The 16,629-nt window shown below is 38.1% G+C and overlaps 2 protein-coding genes across 3 annotated transcripts in view; both read left to right on the top strand.

Moving 5' to 3' along the window:
- The first annotated feature begins 1,525 nt into the window (after positions 1-1,525).
- gdpd2 (glycerophosphodiester phosphodiesterase domain containing 2) lies at positions 1,526-12,243 on the top strand. 2 transcript variants are annotated; one of them, XM_079352640.1, is made up of 17 exons: positions 1,526-1,657; positions 3,325-3,442; positions 3,578-3,800; positions 4,538-4,641; positions 4,816-4,909; positions 5,208-5,267; positions 5,375-5,473; positions 5,561-5,654; positions 6,534-6,679; positions 7,825-7,907; positions 8,519-8,678; positions 8,780-8,986; positions 9,074-9,222; positions 10,225-10,372; positions 10,575-10,657; positions 10,742-10,770; positions 11,560-12,243. In XM_079352640.1, exons 3-17 carry the CDS (start codon positions 3,714-3,716, stop codon positions 11,625-11,627), a joined length of 1,611 nt encoding a protein of 536 aa, XP_079208766.1. In that variant the 5' UTR covers positions 1,526-1,657; positions 3,325-3,442; positions 3,578-3,713; the 3' UTR covers positions 11,628-12,243. The 2 variants fall into 2 exon arrangements, with proteins under 2 accessions (XP_079208766.1, XP_079208765.1); XM_079352639.1 differs by lacking the exon at positions 3,325-3,442.
- A 1,163-nt stretch (positions 12,244-13,406) lies between these two features.
- dlg3 (discs, large homolog 3) overlaps positions 13,407-16,629 on the top strand; it is a 76,842-nt gene continuing 73,619 nt past the window's right edge. The window contains exons 1-2 of the mRNA XM_079352354.1: positions 13,407-13,595; positions 14,455-14,586. Of these exons, the coding sequence (XP_079208480.1) occupies positions 13,556-13,595; positions 14,455-14,586 (172 nt within the window). The 5' untranslated portion in view covers positions 13,407-13,555. The remainder of the gene's footprint in view (positions 13,596-14,454; positions 14,587-16,629) is intronic.

A 16,629-nucleotide genomic window follows, 5' to 3' on the forward strand; every position in this document is an offset into this window, starting at 1 on the left:
GGAGGTCGCGGGAAAAAATCATTGGGGTAAGAGAGAGGAATAGAAATAATCACCAAAAATGTTATTCAACAATATTTTACTTGTGATAGCAATGATACATCCCTCCTTGCTCTCTGACAGGTGTGGGGGAGACAGAAGGGACTCGCGTGAGGTTGTCGCAACTTTTTGCATCATCCCTCCCTGCTCTCCGACAGGCGTGGGGGAGGCATATATACATGTATTTCATGTATTTTTTTTTTAAATCAAACTATTACAATGTTCCCCTTACACGTCTATTTTAATAACTGTGTCACAATAGTGGCACAGAAGAATAAATACACTTTTAAAATGTAACTATGTTTTGCCCGATTGCTGTTGGAGTTTTACAAACACTAAACTTTTAAGTGTCATCCTTGTCCTCTCAAAGTGTATTTAAGTCTAAATTCACATCACGTGCATTTGCATGTTCTACAGATCAGACAATGTTGATGCCAGCCGGCAGCCGCCCGTGCCTACCAGCTAATTGAAAAGAAGAAGTAGTCGTAGCAAAGACGGTGAAGACGGCACCAGCACACGGCACAAGTTCACGTCAATAATATTAACAGCATCCAAGAAATGAGTGAAGAAGAGAGTGTTGAGGACTCTCGGGGGCCTGACAGTTGTGCAGCCTCAGCACGGTATAGGGCCACCTGATGATGATGATGATGACGACGATGATGACGATGATGATGAGGGATAGAGAGATGAGCTGCTGGAAGAGCCACAGACAAATAGAGGGCAATTGAACATTACACGAGAAAGAGTCTGCCTATAAGCTACCTGCTGGCTGATGTGAGCAAATGTTATTCAGGTGTTGTTACTTTTCTATATGTTTGTGTTGCTCAGTACAATGCAAACAATTAAATGAAATTAAATAAAGTTAAATGATTATCATAGTAGTGAAAACAGCTGCACTTAAAAAATGGTGTAAAATGCCCCATACAGTAATATTAAGAAATAGGCTATACTGTAAGCTATAATAAACTGTTTCTTCGTACATTTTTGGCAATGTTACAGTTTTCTGATCGTTCTTACAAACTTTGAAGACTTTGAATGCAGAAGTTACAATTGTAGTGTTGTATTTTCATTATTATTTGTGCAGTAAATTAATGACTATGATTGCTGTAATTTGGATGGTACAGTGTTATAGTTTAGGATAAAAGAAAAGGTGTTGATGACGGTATGTCGTGGTCTGGCCGATTCAAAGTCAAGTTTGTTTTCCCAGTCCGTCCCTGGTTGTATGATTTATACCCTCATGAGTTTCCACATGTTGGTATCTTTAAAAATACATTGTTTTATTTTCATAGCATCACTAACAGTAAACTAGGTGAGACGTATGCCCTAGAAGAACTGGGCTATTGTTTATAATACGAAACACCTTTTTCAAAGTTCACTTTGTTTAATAATCTGAAATGAAGTGTTTGGATCCTCCCTCTGTGTTTGGGCTACACCCCTTCATCCATTACCACTCATCCGTGTGGTACCATTTGCATTCAGTTCACGGATTAACAGAGGGGGAAGAGGGTGTGAGAGAGGGAGAGAAGAGAAGTGGAGAGGCACACGGAGGGATTTTTCCCAAGAAGTTTGTTTTGATGTGATGGCGAAAAAGCTGACGGAGAATCTCAGAGTTTGATTAATGGTGAGTTCATTCATCTTTTTTTGATTCAGCAACTAGATAGATAGATAGATAGATAGATAGATAGATAGATAGATAGATAGATAGATAGATAGATAGATAGATAGCCGAACACAGTTAACACTCTGATAATTATAGAGAATAATCATCTTGTATGGGGTAAACAATGAAGAAAACAGTAAAAACCGTCATGAATAGAGTAAATCAAAATGTTCCTGCTTGGCCAAAAATCTTGATAAAATCACATGACAGTTATAAAAGCAATCTCTTTCTATCTGTGCAAATATACTCAGACACAAACCTATACAAGATAAATAAAGTCCTGTGTATGTTGAGTTGTTCAGTATATATGTATATCTATCTATATATATATATATATATTACCCTGTTTGTCAAGGGTAAAACAAACCTCTGATCACATCATGATCTGTCACTGTGACTATCTTTGCTCAGGTCGCTCTCACTAAATCTCAATCTAAAGATATTATGTTCATGTTTTGTTAATTTATTGATACAAAGAAAAGAGGGAAGGTTGTTGTCTTGGAGTAAATAAAGGTTGATGGTGATGGTCATGAAGGAAAGTCTGAGCATAAACATCAGTCATAATATGGATATTTAATCTCTTATCACTTTTGTCATTAAAGAACACCAGTTACATCACAATGTCTGAATACAGCTTTCATCCCAAACAACAGAAAATGCTGAAAGCCATTTGGCACTCTAAATATTGCATCCATGTGTTGTCTTTAAATATACACCAACATGCAAGTCGAATGTATCCATTCTACAAAACTTTATCCTTGAAGCAACATGTCTGGCATTAGATATAACAGACAAATTACTATTAAATATTTAATCAATGATGTCTTCAAGCTATGTTTTTTGTGCAAAGAGACAGTGTTATAATGCACCCAGCTGTACTGAAGTATTTTAATTGTTGTCTGATTTTAATGGGGACACCTTTCTATTTATTTCTTTAGTCCTCTTGTCACGGGTTAATTGTGCGGTTTTCTCACGCAGCAACCTCAACATTCCTCTCAGGTTCCAAACTTCCTTGTAGGTTTTATAATGAAACAAAGCCCTCTTCTTTTCTGACAGTGACATTGAAACCTGTCAGCCTGTCCAGACATGCTTTTATTGGATGATATTTGCCTGATGATAACAAACAGCGGCAGAAATACCTAACTTAATGGGAGGATTTTGTGTTACTATTCTTTTGGGTTATGCATGATAAATAAGTTTAGTTCTAATTTCAAACGTTTCCCCTAACCTTAAAAGTACCTTTATCATTAAGGCTTTGACTTGAGAAGGAAAAGAACCAACACGGAAATCAACAGCTGGAAAAAAAAACCCACGTCAAAAATCAAGTCCAACAAGAAACCTTAAGTCAACACAAACGTTTATTGCTTAACACGTCTCATCAGTTGGTGACAAAAACGGATTATTTCCCTGGTAGAGGTACCATAACTTGGCACAACGATAACAGTATGTGTCCTGACATGTTTAATTGCTGTGGCCCATTCTTGGCTTGATGCATATCAGCACATTTTTACATTTTTACAGTCTATGATCAGCACGCAACATTTCTCATAATCTAAACCCATGTAAACTTCAGAAATGAACCACGTCCCAAAAGGGTCTTTCAGCTCTGTTTTCATTTAATCACACAGTTGATTTACTCCACCCCCCTCTCTGTGCGTGGACGTGCCTGTCACTGTGGCTGTGTGTGTGACTTCACTCTCATGCAGGTCCGAGCACCACATTCAATACCCCATGCTGTTGGCTATTGTAAGTGCTGCCATCGACTTAACCCCTCTTTGCACACTGGAACTATTCAGGGGGTTACTGAGCGGGGATTGCCTTAATAACCACAGAAACTCCTTGTTTCCCATTCCCACCCTTTTTCCGTCTTTCTTTCTTTAGGTTTAGAGAGGTGAATGAGGTCAGGCTTCTTCCTAGTACCCGGGGAAAACGTTATTGAGGCCTTCTCCATCGTACTTCAGGCTTTGTGTATCAGGTGTCTGAACAGGACTGACACAGAGAGAGAGGAGGGGTAAAGATGTCTCAGGATGAAAGCTGGTGGAGGGTTTGCACCAGGGGCATGTACAGCTGCCAATGGAAGCAAGCAAGTGAAAACAAGAGAAAAGTAAGTATTTTTGGCTCTATGTGTGTGGATATATATGAGTATATAAAAATATGTGTACATGAACATTAAGATGTTCAAATATGCTCTGATTTATTTGGCTTGTAGGTCACTTGTGCTTCCACTTTGAATCTAATCCTATAATAAGGGATTAACATTCCAGCAGACTGAAATCAGACATTTATATTAAAAAAAAAACATGTTGGCCATCTTGTTCTTTAATTCAATGCATTGTTAATTATATGATATTCCTTTCTTAAAGAAAGGTCTTCCAACACTTACAGTCAAAACATATTTTCTGATAAAGTGGTGATTATACACACTGATGTGTAAAAGTGTACACATAATAAGTAAACTCACGGGCTTGTAATACGTTTATCTGGATTAGAGAGAGGGAGGGATTTACAGCAGAGAATATTTATTTTGTTTTTACAAAACTGAGCGAGCTGAGGTGTGTGGGGATGGCGTAACAGTATGAAGTTATCACAGTTATCAAGTACAAAGCACAATGAAAAAATGTTGGAGTCATGCCATTGTTTTTTTTTAATCTCATTCTCTTTTGGCACTCACACACACACACGCACACACTCACACACACTCACACACACACGCACACACTTTTACTTTTACACACACAGCACACAAAAGATTGTGATCATTAGCTGAACCCTGATGACTTTATAAGCTTTGAAGTCTCAAAAGCTGAAACATTTATATTCCACCTGTTCTTTTCACATTAGCGTGCATGCTGCTGGTCCTCATTTCTCACTCTGGTCTCCCTCCTCTCCTTATGCTGGATGTATGTTTGTCTGGTTACTTTTAATGACCAAGATGATGTGAACTGGTGAGTGAACAAACACACACACACACACACACACACACACACACACACACACACAATCATCCACATGGCCCACATTGAATGTTGAACAAAAGCCCAGAATCCTGTCTTTTCTTTTCTTTATTGTTGGCCTTTGTTCTGCTAACCCTTTGCTGCCCTCTATTGTTCTATTATCAGGCAGGGCTTTACAAATATGAAACGGTGGGTGAACTGGTTCATGGTGCTGATCATCATCTCTGCGGCGATAACCAGCTACTGTGTTCTGTTGCTGGTGAGAATAAAGTAGTGATGCTGTAATAACAGGTCTCATGAGACTAGTTTTTCGCTGGCATTTAGATTTCAAGCTAAAAAAAAAACAACAAACATAAAATAACCATTGTTTCGCCTTGAAACAATAAACTATATAATACGAAAAGAGAGATTAGCATCAAATCTGATGAAAAAAAAGATTAGTTTTTTTTACAGGTTTATTTTTGGGCTTTTTGTGCACAAAAAGATTAGTTTTAAGCCAGAGATTTAGATGCCATATTTGCATGTCATGTTCTATAAAGTACCTCCTTTCATTACAGATCTTTGCATTGTTCCAAGTTGTCTTAGGAGAACCACTCGACTTACACTGGTTACATAAGGTAGTAATAGTAAATATACTTGCATGATAGCACAAAACAAAAAGTCGTAAACTTGCACCCATTCTCTTTTATCACTAAAGTTTATGTTTTGCTTTTTCTCTGTAAAGGTCTTGTTGTTTTTGGGAGTTGTATTCATCGCCTTTGTAGTGGCAGGATTCAGTCTCAAGTGGCGAGAGGAGTGGTCAACTGTTCCTCTGTCCCTCCAGGTAAAGTAATATTTTACTCCTATTTTTGCTGCATAGCTTCTGTCTGTGAATTGAATGTATTTCAGTCGTGTGTCGGTCTCTTTGCAGGCCACAGCCCCTTTCTTACAGTTTGGTGCTGTTGGGGCGTTGACGCTGCTGAGTCTGTTCGTCTTCAGGGGCTTCCATGAAGCTAAGGAAAGCTGTAAGTGTTAAATGTCAGTTAAGGGCTGTTGTGGATTTTTTTTTTTTTTTTTACCCAAACGGTGAGAAATAGAATAAACTGCAAGAAATGATGGAAAACAAAACACCCGATAGGCTGTACATGCAGTATTCTAAGACGGTTCGGATATATTTTATATGACAGATTATATGAGACCTTTGTACAACGCATATAGTACACATGGAGTAAAACATTTTTGGCATTAGTCACAACAATTTCAGAGTGGTTTACATTCCGAAACCGATACCAGTTTATGTATCGTCCTCTGAAACGATTTAAAATGTGGTACTGGATAAAGACTTGTAAGAAAGCCAGTCAATGCAGCGTTATGATTCCAGGCCACCCCCACAAAATCAACAGGTTTCAGGTAAAATAACATGGGGAAATAACAAACAATAGCTTTGAATGATGCGCGTGTAATTTGTCATTCAAAGCTTGAAACCTGCAGAAATCAGTGTTTTAAGCAATATTAAAGGTATTATTCTTCAAATTGGCTTCTGAAGGGGTTGTTGATATGAGTAAATAATCAAGGTTGGGTGTTGGAATACAAGAACAATTGTACTGGATCATCTATTAGCAATGCATGCACCCAGCAAGTACAATTGTTGCTGTGTATTCACTTTTGTGTGTTGTGTGATTTCATCCGGTGTAACCTCATGTAAAAAAGTATTCAAAGAGAAATTTAAAAGAATACACAGATTTGAAAGGCACTGATATTTTTGATACTCCCAGAGCACAAATAGTACTTTATTTGAACAAACTTCTAAAGGGACTTTTGAAAAGGTCCTTTGTAAACTCACATCAGAGTGGGAAAAAAAAAGAAAACATGTTTTTTTTATCGTTGACTATTGTTCTCACCAGGGTCTAAGTTCCTCATCGCAGTGGTGTTTGTGACGGTGTCTGCAGCCATCTTCCTGTGTCCCCTGTACATCCAGTCCCCTTGTCTGATAGAAATGCACAAGTTACCTGAGAAACCAAAGCTCATTGGCCATAGAGGAGCACCAATGGTAAGCATCCTGCTTTACTTGACAACAACTTAAAGATGCACATTAAATAGTGTCCCATAGTGTCACCATTAGACAGCAGATGAGGCTTAACAGCAGGGGCGATTGTAGCATCAGTAGGATTATAGGAGTGCTGTGACATGTAGAGTGCCTTACCTTCCTCTGGACAACTCATTTTACTTCACAACAACAAATCGTCTCTACATGGTGTTATTAACAACAAATAATTTTAAGTTACATTAATACCAAACCTCAAAATACTTTTTGATAAATAATAATATAATACTCTTCTGTGGGTAAGATTTTAAGTGGGGGAAATGTTTTGCATGTTGAAGCATCTATATCCCAAGACATATAGGATATGTTTCTTTATTAGTCTGACATTATGAGAAAAGCCCTGGGTAATAATGTGACTAACATATTCCTTATTTGAAAAAAAAAAAAAAGTTGTCAAATTACTTTATTAGCTACCCTCCACAAGTCCCACAAAGTGCCTACCACAGGTGTTTCCATAACAACTATCAAAAACTGTGACAGAGTTTCACCTCTGGGGATTAATTAAGATTTCTAATCTCATCGCTTTGAAATGGTCATTTAAAAGAGGAACATAGTTTAAGTAAATAAATTCACTTTCATTAATGTTGCTCAGCTACTAATCTGATAACATTCGAGTTTCTTTTCAAATAAACAGTACTGATCAAACAAGAGAAATTCTTCTTCTATTCTTCACGGAGACAAGTGTTAGGAGTGAGTGATAAAAAAAATCACTGTATATTACAAAGTTTTTTTTTAAGACGTTCTTGCCAAGTGTAGAAAAAAAAGGATAAGTTTTCCATGCCAGCCAACAGCTTTAGAGTTAAAACAAAAACAATGTACTATGTGTTTTTGGACAGATTGAACAAACCAGATTGGTTGGAGTATGTTAGCTTCAGACTATTATACCTTTAACTTGCAATTTACTGTTTACTGTCTACTGTCTTTACCTATAGGCTAACTATCACCTGATAAAACATTCCACAACATTCAATATCCTCTTTTACATTTTATACTCTTCTGAAATAATTTGTTCCTTTTATAGCAAAAAAAAATCTCAACCATATATCTTTTTTCAACTTTTCACTGAATAAAATGTTGTTGATTTTTTTCAGCTGGCCCCAGAGAACACCATGATGTCGTTTAACAGCAGCGTCACATGCGGCGTCACAGCCTTTGAGACAGATGTACAACTCAGGTACAAGAAAAATGGCATCAAATGTGAAATTGGATTTTTAAACTATAGATATAATCGTAAAGTGAATTCTTTTAAAGTGGTACTGTATGTTATTTCTTTATCCATGCTGCACGTTTTGGTTTTTCCAGCCCCCTGTATTGAAGTTCCTACACTTCTTTTAATTGGGTAATCACTGCTTGAGTGTCAGTCTGGTTGTTGACAGTGGTGTAATGCAGGGTATACACAGGTATAAGGAGTATACACACTTCTAAATCTCCTCTGATTCACACCATTGACTGACAAAAATCAGTAGTATGCGGCCTTTTTTTCCAAGGACGGTGAAGAGATGACCCCCACTACTCTGTCTCTAATTGGTCAGTAAGCACTGAGTACATTTGCAAGGAGGGGTTTGTAACTGCTATTAACCTTCTGCTGAATGGGCAACTTAAAAAAACAACAACAACATTTTGGGGAAAAATTAAGAGTATACCCACTTCTTCAGACACCACTACACAACTGGTTGTTAAGCTTATGTATTGTGTTTTTGTTGCTCTTGCAGGTCAATTCATAAATTATTGCCGTTTGAAATAAATTTTTTGGTCCCTCACTTTTAACCTTTTTGTCTGATACAGTGAAGACAGAGTTCCCTTCTTGATGCATGACCATCAGGGTGAGTTCCTGCAAAGAACAACAAATGTCAAAGAAAAGTTTCAAGGCAAATACTTCAACTACAGCGGCAACCTGACCTGGAGGGAATTAAAGAGTCTGAATGCCGGGGAATGGTTCATTAAGGTGAGGGCTGTGGGTTGTTACACACACACACAGGGTTGTTGTTTTTTTTGTGTATTCGTGCAACGTGTTGCCGTCACAGAAAGTATGATCTGATTTTGCAGACGGATCCTTTCGGTTCGGTGTACTCGCTCTCGGCAGAAGAAAAAGGAAAAGCCCGGAGACAGACTATACCTTCCTTACTTCAGCTATTAAACCTTGCTAAGCAGCACAACATCTCAGTGATGTTTGACTTATATAGTCCTGATGTGGAAAATGACACAGAGGACACAGTCAGCACCATCTTGAGTTCTGGCATTGACCCGAGTCTGGTAAGTCTAATTTCAATCTCTGTATGATGTAATTTGATTGAAATAAATGAATTCTTGTGTCAAGGTGTTGTATTTCACCTCTTTTAGATTCTCTGGCTCCCCCCAGAAAAAAGAGAATTTGTACATAACGCCGCCCCAGGATTCATCCAGGTCTATAACAACATAAAAGACATGTTTAACCAAACAGGAAATCACCTGAACGTGAAATACAGCAAGCTGAGTATGGAGCAGCTCAGGTAAGAAACAAACCCAAACATTAAACACTCATACTATCTAAGCAGTATTGCCAGGGGGGGGCTTGCACCGTGGTGTGTTAATTAAAAGTGTGTGTTGCATGCTGAGACACTGCGCTGGCACTGAATATGGAGCACAAGATCATCCTCCAGTGAATGAGCATCAAATTATATCTCCACCCAGGAGTGCTATTCACAGCAGAGCATGCCAACCTACAAATAAATATGAACAAAATGCAGTGTTTCAACATGTTTGAGGTGTGCAGGGATCTCATTGTGCATGACTTCGTTTCATGATGGAGACATATTTTCTGCACAAGCTATAAATTTCAAGTTTGCACTGTTTACACATACACCTTTGTTCCAAAGCATTGTGTGTAGTATAAATGTGAGGGCTAATGCTACCTAGGACTGCATCATGACACTTGTATTATAAATGTAACAAAAAAAAACCAAAAAAAAAACACAGCACATATTTTCTCCTTCTCTCATCTTGGGGTGGAAAACGTGTATTCTTTTGTCAACATGATAATGATATATCACGTTGTTCCAGGTGATAAGTTGTAAACATTTGTGAAATCTGACAAAGCGTTGTCATTTAAATCTCTGCACAATGATTGATCCACAATTTAAAAAACTGTGTTTCCTAGAAACACTTTGATCACACTATACCAATTCCATTAGTCTGAGGTTATCTGATGGGTCATTTAATAGGTCAGTTTTTCACTGTTTTCTTTTAGCTGCTGATTAAACAGTGAGGTGATAACAACTGTTAGATATCTTGTGGTTATAAGACTTGTCTTGCCACTTTAAAAAAGCAGTAATATGTCATAGCATTTGAGCGTCCCACACTAATCAGGAGGTCAAAGGATATTGTCCACCATGTGAATATCATGAAAAAGATATTTTTCTATAATGTTTGACTTCTAACTGATATTTACGTACTGTATATCAGGTTCAATATTTGCTATGATCCATTTTAAACACTGTGTTTGTATCCTACAGTGATCTACGCAGTAAGAACATTACAGTGAACCTGTGGGTGGTGAATGAACGTTGGCTCTTCTCTCTGCTGTGGTGCGCAGGGGCCAGCTCAGTTACAACCAACTCCTGTCATCTTTTAAAACAGATGAATGAGCCTGACTGGGTCATGGTGAGCACTCCATGCACCTGCACATACAGTAGATGATGTTTTATGGACAGTTCCTCAATACAGAGTAAATAGCATCAGATGAATGTTTTCTAAGGACTGAAAATATCCTACATTTGTGTGTATGTGTGTATATTTATATATAATTATTATTATTTTGTGATGTGACACACCTTGACCATACAGCCATGTTTGTGTGTCCCAGGCTCCTCACACATACAAAGTTATATGGATCACTGTGGACGTTGTGTCTTTTGTAATAATGATTGGCCTCTACATCTTTCAGAGGTAAGTTGAGCCCCGTTTGCTAACTTTGTGTCTGTTGCATGAAAATGTCAGTGACTGACGTGCTCACCTCGATGTTTCTGCCAGGAAAGCACACTGTTTCTGTCAACGAGAAGGTACAGTATGTGTAGATTTGTATAGGTCATTATTGTTAATCTCCAATTTATTAACACAGCTAACAAATGAATCTGTAAGTTTATTACATTTTTCTCAACTTAGGGTACTTCTTAAAATTGACTTTCAGTTTGTTTGTTTTTTAATTAATGATAATATCAACTGAAACTAATTACTGACAATCAGAAACAAAATATTTTGTTAGCCTATTTGCTGAGTACAATCTGAATTGATTTATGACAATAGTTACCTAACCTACTTACACATTAACCACCTAACAATTCAACTAGATCAGTTGAGAACCACTGATCTAGATGATAACACCATGACACTAATGTTTGTTTAAAACTGACATGATGGATTCAGAGTATTCCCCTTTAGTGACATCTATCTTGATTTTTTTTTTTAAACAAAGGCTTCAACAGCAGTCTCAAAGGCTAAAGTAAAACAGCCACATGTGTGATTCATTTGGTGGAGAGAACGAATGCAAGAGAGTCTCCACACCGCTTTTGATACTCGGGCCCTCATAAGATAAAAAGCTGTGATTAGTAAAAGAAAAGACGAGCCTGTCGACTGAAGTTACCAGGAGAAATGTCACTCTTTGCAAGGAGGTTATAAGCTGTTTCAGTTGATTCAATTAACAGTTTATGAATAGTTCAATACACCGGCCTATTGAATTGCTGGTTGGTTAAAAAAAACAACCCAACAAAAAACTGCAAAGATTTATAATAAGAGTATGCCTAACCCTAACCTTAGTATAAATTGAGTTGTCTGTTTTTTTCTTCTTGCAGAAAACCAACAGAAGAGTATATTAGCGTGGAATGAGAAAGAACTGACTCCTTTCTTGCCGACTGTGTAGTTCCTTCAACCCCACAAGAAGATTTTTCTATTTATCTTTAAATGCACTGTTAAAATTCTTTGGACCTAGATGAGGAATAAAAAAAAAAACGTAATGTGAATATTCATACACTTTTATCTGAAGCCATGAAAATAAGATATTATATTTAAATTTGTCCCAGAGTTTATTTGATATGAATCAAATATCAGCACTGTGCCACCACAGGATGGCAGTCTTGTTTGTTTTTTTCTATAAATGATCCCAGGGTTTTGATCATTATTCTGTTGCTACTGATATTAAAAATGTACTCTGATTGCATCACTGTATTGTATACTGAAGATATGCACTGCATCTTCTCTTTGCACTCTAAGTCATTTTATATTTCTTTGTTTTTTGCTTGTATTTTTTTTGTGTGTTTGTTTTTTTACCAAACTTTTCAGTGCCCAAGTGCAGCAAAAATGTGCATTTACTTTGACCTGAGCCAGAACTTTTTTTTGTCTCCACTGCCCTATTTCTGTGTGTTTACAATTGTAATTCTCTTAATGAGTGATTTTGATTCAAATGTATACCAGGACGGGAAAGATTGAATTTACCCATGTACTGTACTGAAGTAAAATATGAAAATATATGGACTAAATCCTTTATATAGCATAGCTCTTCTATCACTCCACTAAATTTTAAAGGTAAGTATCCAGCTAGCTACTAGTAACATAACAGCAGTAATAATGAGCATCAAATGCTACCAAACATTTCTGTAAATAACAATAAGAAATAAAACGGAATTGATTTTCAATTAGCTCAACAGCAACAACAATTTGAAGGAAACACAATATTGATGTGCCCCAATGAAATTATAAGCACTCAGTGAAGAAGCCCCTCATCCCAACTGAGCCTGTATGCCCTTTTGAAGTTACAAAACCTACCTTATGGCCCTTTTGCCACCTCAACCAAAACAGTGTCACCACCAATGTTGAATATTGTTCCTGACCAGAATGCAACATTACACACTTAGTTCACTTCATAAGCTTACCTTTTATCCTATCATAACAATGGCAGTTATGGTGGTAATTGTTTCAAGTGTTTTTATTGGTTAAGTGTAGTGTTGCCTTATATTTACAGGATAAATCAAATACAGAGTTGCAGAACCAGATATTTGTAGTATTACACACATGTTTCACACTTGCTAAAACTCGGAGCCTACATTTCCCACAATGCCGTTCGAGGGCTGCAGATGCTGGCGCTTGCTAAGGTTTGGTCGTGTAACTTACATTTTACGATACTATAATTTTTTAATGTTCAAACTTGGAATCATTGGGTGGTAATGATCAGACTCCACAAAGGCGTATTAAAACAACTTTTCCCCACGAATGTCTTCGTTCTCTCCAAGACCTGTAAATCGGACCCGGTTCACCAGTAGCCAGTAACGTTGACGGACCACTAGATGGCACTCGATACAAAACTTTGACAAATTTTGCCACACAAGGAGAAAAACATGCACAATGCCTCGCTTACCAATTGATCACTATCGATGGTGTCGTGTAATAATAAATAACCTGAGCGAGCAGCAGGTGGCACCGTCTCTCTGTGTCAATGTTGTTATCACAGTGTCCCAGTGAGACTGAGCCAGGAGGACCGCTCTCCAAGAAGACAAGGCGTGCATGCTGTGGGAGGGAGGGGAAACATAGTCACGTTCAGGGACCGTTTAGCCAAAAAACTTCTGGAAAGTTGTCATGAGCCAACAGTTCCTCCTCTTGTCTCATCATTACTCCAGTGGGTGGGTGGGTGGGTGTGGACCACCGCTGACCGCTGCAGAAACAGACAGGGAGTGTCCAGCGACAACATTTCACACTCAATATCTCACTTTGTTTTGAAGGAGGAGCGGCAGATCTGCTGGTAGACTAGTGCAGAAATTATTTCACTGCTGTAAACACACCCAACTCTTCTTTTACATGACGTTTCGGGAAGGTCACACCATGGTGCATAAATATGGTAAGTAGCCTCCCGTTAATTGTCTCACGTGACAAAGTTTTTAGGTAAAGCTCGGCGAAAGTTAAAAGTTGTTAGTAAACAAAACATCTCCAGGCTACTTCTTCTAATCCAACTCCAGGGTTTAAAACTGGTAACTTAAGGCCACCTCTGTTATTATTCGGTGAGATAGTTTGTGTCCTCTCGGATTTGAAAGGTAAATAAACGTATCGAAATTGTGCAATTCCGGGAATCACATAGATTACTGTATTAAAGGTTTTTCGTCGATCAGGATCAGGTAGGAAACTGTGAAGTGTTAGATTTAACTCCCATCTCTTCTCTGCTGTGACCCATACCACCCACAGAGTTCAAAAACCAGTTGTACAGTCGTGTTGGAAGAGAATAAAATCTTTAATTTGCTCTGCACAGGGAAGTAACAAACAACAGTGCTGCAGTTGTATTACTCAAATAAGAATTTATTTTTTTTGGCAATGGCACAAGTGTATTGGTTACAGCTATGCAAATGTTTTAAATATAATTATAAATCTAAATATAGTTGTTCCTGTGACTGTAGGTGGGACAAAAAATGCATTGTTAAAAAACCCAGCAAGGACTCCTGGTTTTAAAATTATATATTTTTGGACAAGCATAGTGGAAATGATAAATAAAGACGTTCAGTTGCAGCCTGGACTTAATGGATGATCTTTTTTCCCACATTTTAATTTCTCTATCCCTCGATTCTTTGCCTTTTCAGAGCAGGACGGTGAATTTTTACTTTAATCCAAACTCTGTGAAGTATTCTCCACCTTGTCAGCGTTGACTGCTGAAATGTTCTCTGCTTCAGTTGTCCTTAAAAAAAATATTTTTTTATTTTGTGAGACAGACACGGAGCGGGCAGTTGGGCTGCTCAGACGATACCAGGCCAACATGACCAGTCCAGAAGAGGAAGTGCTGAAGACCAGCGTTGGCAAAGTGTCCGCCATCTTGGGCAGCCAGCTGTTCCGAGCCCTTCTCGGTGAGAAAAACACTGTAAAGCTGCTTAGTTAGAAGAAAGGAGTCTTTCGAAACTCCACCTTCTCGCTCAAATTACATCACACTTTTCTTGAGGTGGACTTACCTAAGAACTTTTCCTGGTTACACTCCTTTATATTTGCAAAAGGAATACAGTTTTAAATCATGTTTGCAACACTGCTGTCATTCTCTTAGTCTGTATGTAGTGCAACTTGTGTTTAGTGTTGTCATGAAACGGCAGCAGGCAGGCACAGGATGTGGATGAAGTCAGGTTGTTTTCATTTTCATTGCGAGTTAACTGATTCTAAAAGTTTTCCAATTACGTTTATGAAAGGGGCCTTTCAGTTTGGCTCACAAAGGTTTCCTGTGCACGCCCCTCAGTAACATACTCAGATTGTAATGAAATCCTAATAAAGCCACTCTGCACAGTCTAAGTATAGACAGAGTTGATCGTGCAGGCGTTATATGAAAGCACAATCACTCCCTTGAATATTGCCCTCTTGTGTACCTTATACTTCATAGACTTGTGTTGCACAGTTAATCATCATATCAGAGTAATTTACTGAAGCTACTGCTGACTACACTAATGTCCTTAACCAGAAAGTGTCTTAAAGAGTGCCTTTGTACTGAAACTCATCTGAAGAGGGGCTTATATCATGGTTTACCAGCTTCACTTTTAAAACAAGTTTGGTCTATCAGAAGAGCGCTCAGGGAAGCCAACAGGAATCTTCACCTCAGTTCCTTTTAAAGCACATTACTTTAGTTTAACTGATGGATGAGTGGTCCTTCTAATTACCACAGCCATGTTATAATGATGCTTGCCCCTGGGTCTGCTTCTGCCACTGCTGACCCACTGCTGCTTCACTGTGGGGCAGCAGAGGGGTAGGGGGCTGATCAGTGAAATAAATTCTGTATGTCATATTTACTTCACTTGTTTGTCAGCAAGGCCCCATTCGTTTTTTAAAACCATATAAAGGGGCCAAAGAGCCCATTGTCAGAGATTGGGGGCCTCATTTAGGTCGAGTAGCTCTGTAGTAAATCAATAACGGGTAAATGTTAGCTTGCCAAGATGCATCACAAAGATAGTGAACGTAATAAACACTGTAAATGGACTTAATTAACAACACTCTTCTGGCATTGTTATTGTGACTGGGTTAGCATGCTAATGGTAGCATGTAGCTGACACCATGATTCTGCCTGTAGTAAAGTCTACCAGAGCAGCTGGTAGTTGACTTTGAATAGAGCTTTGACTGGAGGCTAACATGGCTCTTTAATAGTTGTACAGGATATGATCGTAAAATCATGAGTTCCTGGTTAACTGTAATGATGGAGGTTGGAGTTTGTTGAATGAAGAAGTCGAGCTGCAACTGAAGAGTTATCAAAAAAGTTGTGTGACATTGAAATATGCTGGAAGCCACAGTCTCTACTCTGCAACCCAGTCACACAATGTATCGTTGTTATCTGTTCTCAAAGTGCGTCTTGAAATGGGGAAAAGGAGTTGCAGATACGTTGAAGTCATCTGCAGTGTTCCTGATCCATTATCTATGTCTGTAACTTTTTGTTGTACTGATGCCCCTCTCGGCCAGGACACTCATGTAACCATGACTTTCTTAATCTTAATGAGGTGTTTTCCTGGTTAAATACATTTTAAATACATCAAATATGTTGATAGTTTCTTGTCCCTACAGATTTTCTAAATATTTTTTTTAAATATTGGTCCGAATCAGCAGTACACAATGTGAACATGTTTGAGTGTCCCTTCATTAGAATAACTTGTCATGTCAACTGTTATATTTGTATTTGTACTTTCTTGAATTTGTTGTTTTTAGGGAGCCTTTTTTAAAATCTGGCCTGGCACAACAGGTGAAAATGAGCTTTACTCTGGCAAATTTACAGAAATGTTTATTAGTATGCACTGTCCCTTCAGAATAAAATAGAAATGAAATGAAATGAAATGAAATGCAGTAGCGTGATTACTGAGAATTCTGAAGTGTCTCTCAGAAAGTTGCTGGATACCTTTAGAGGCACTTAAACTTGTTTCTGTTTC

The sequence above is a fragment of the Symphodus melops genome, assembly GCF_947650265.1.
Source record: "Symphodus melops genome assembly, chromosome: 9".
NCBI lineage: Eukaryota > Metazoa > Chordata > Actinopteri > Labriformes > Labridae > Symphodus > Symphodus melops.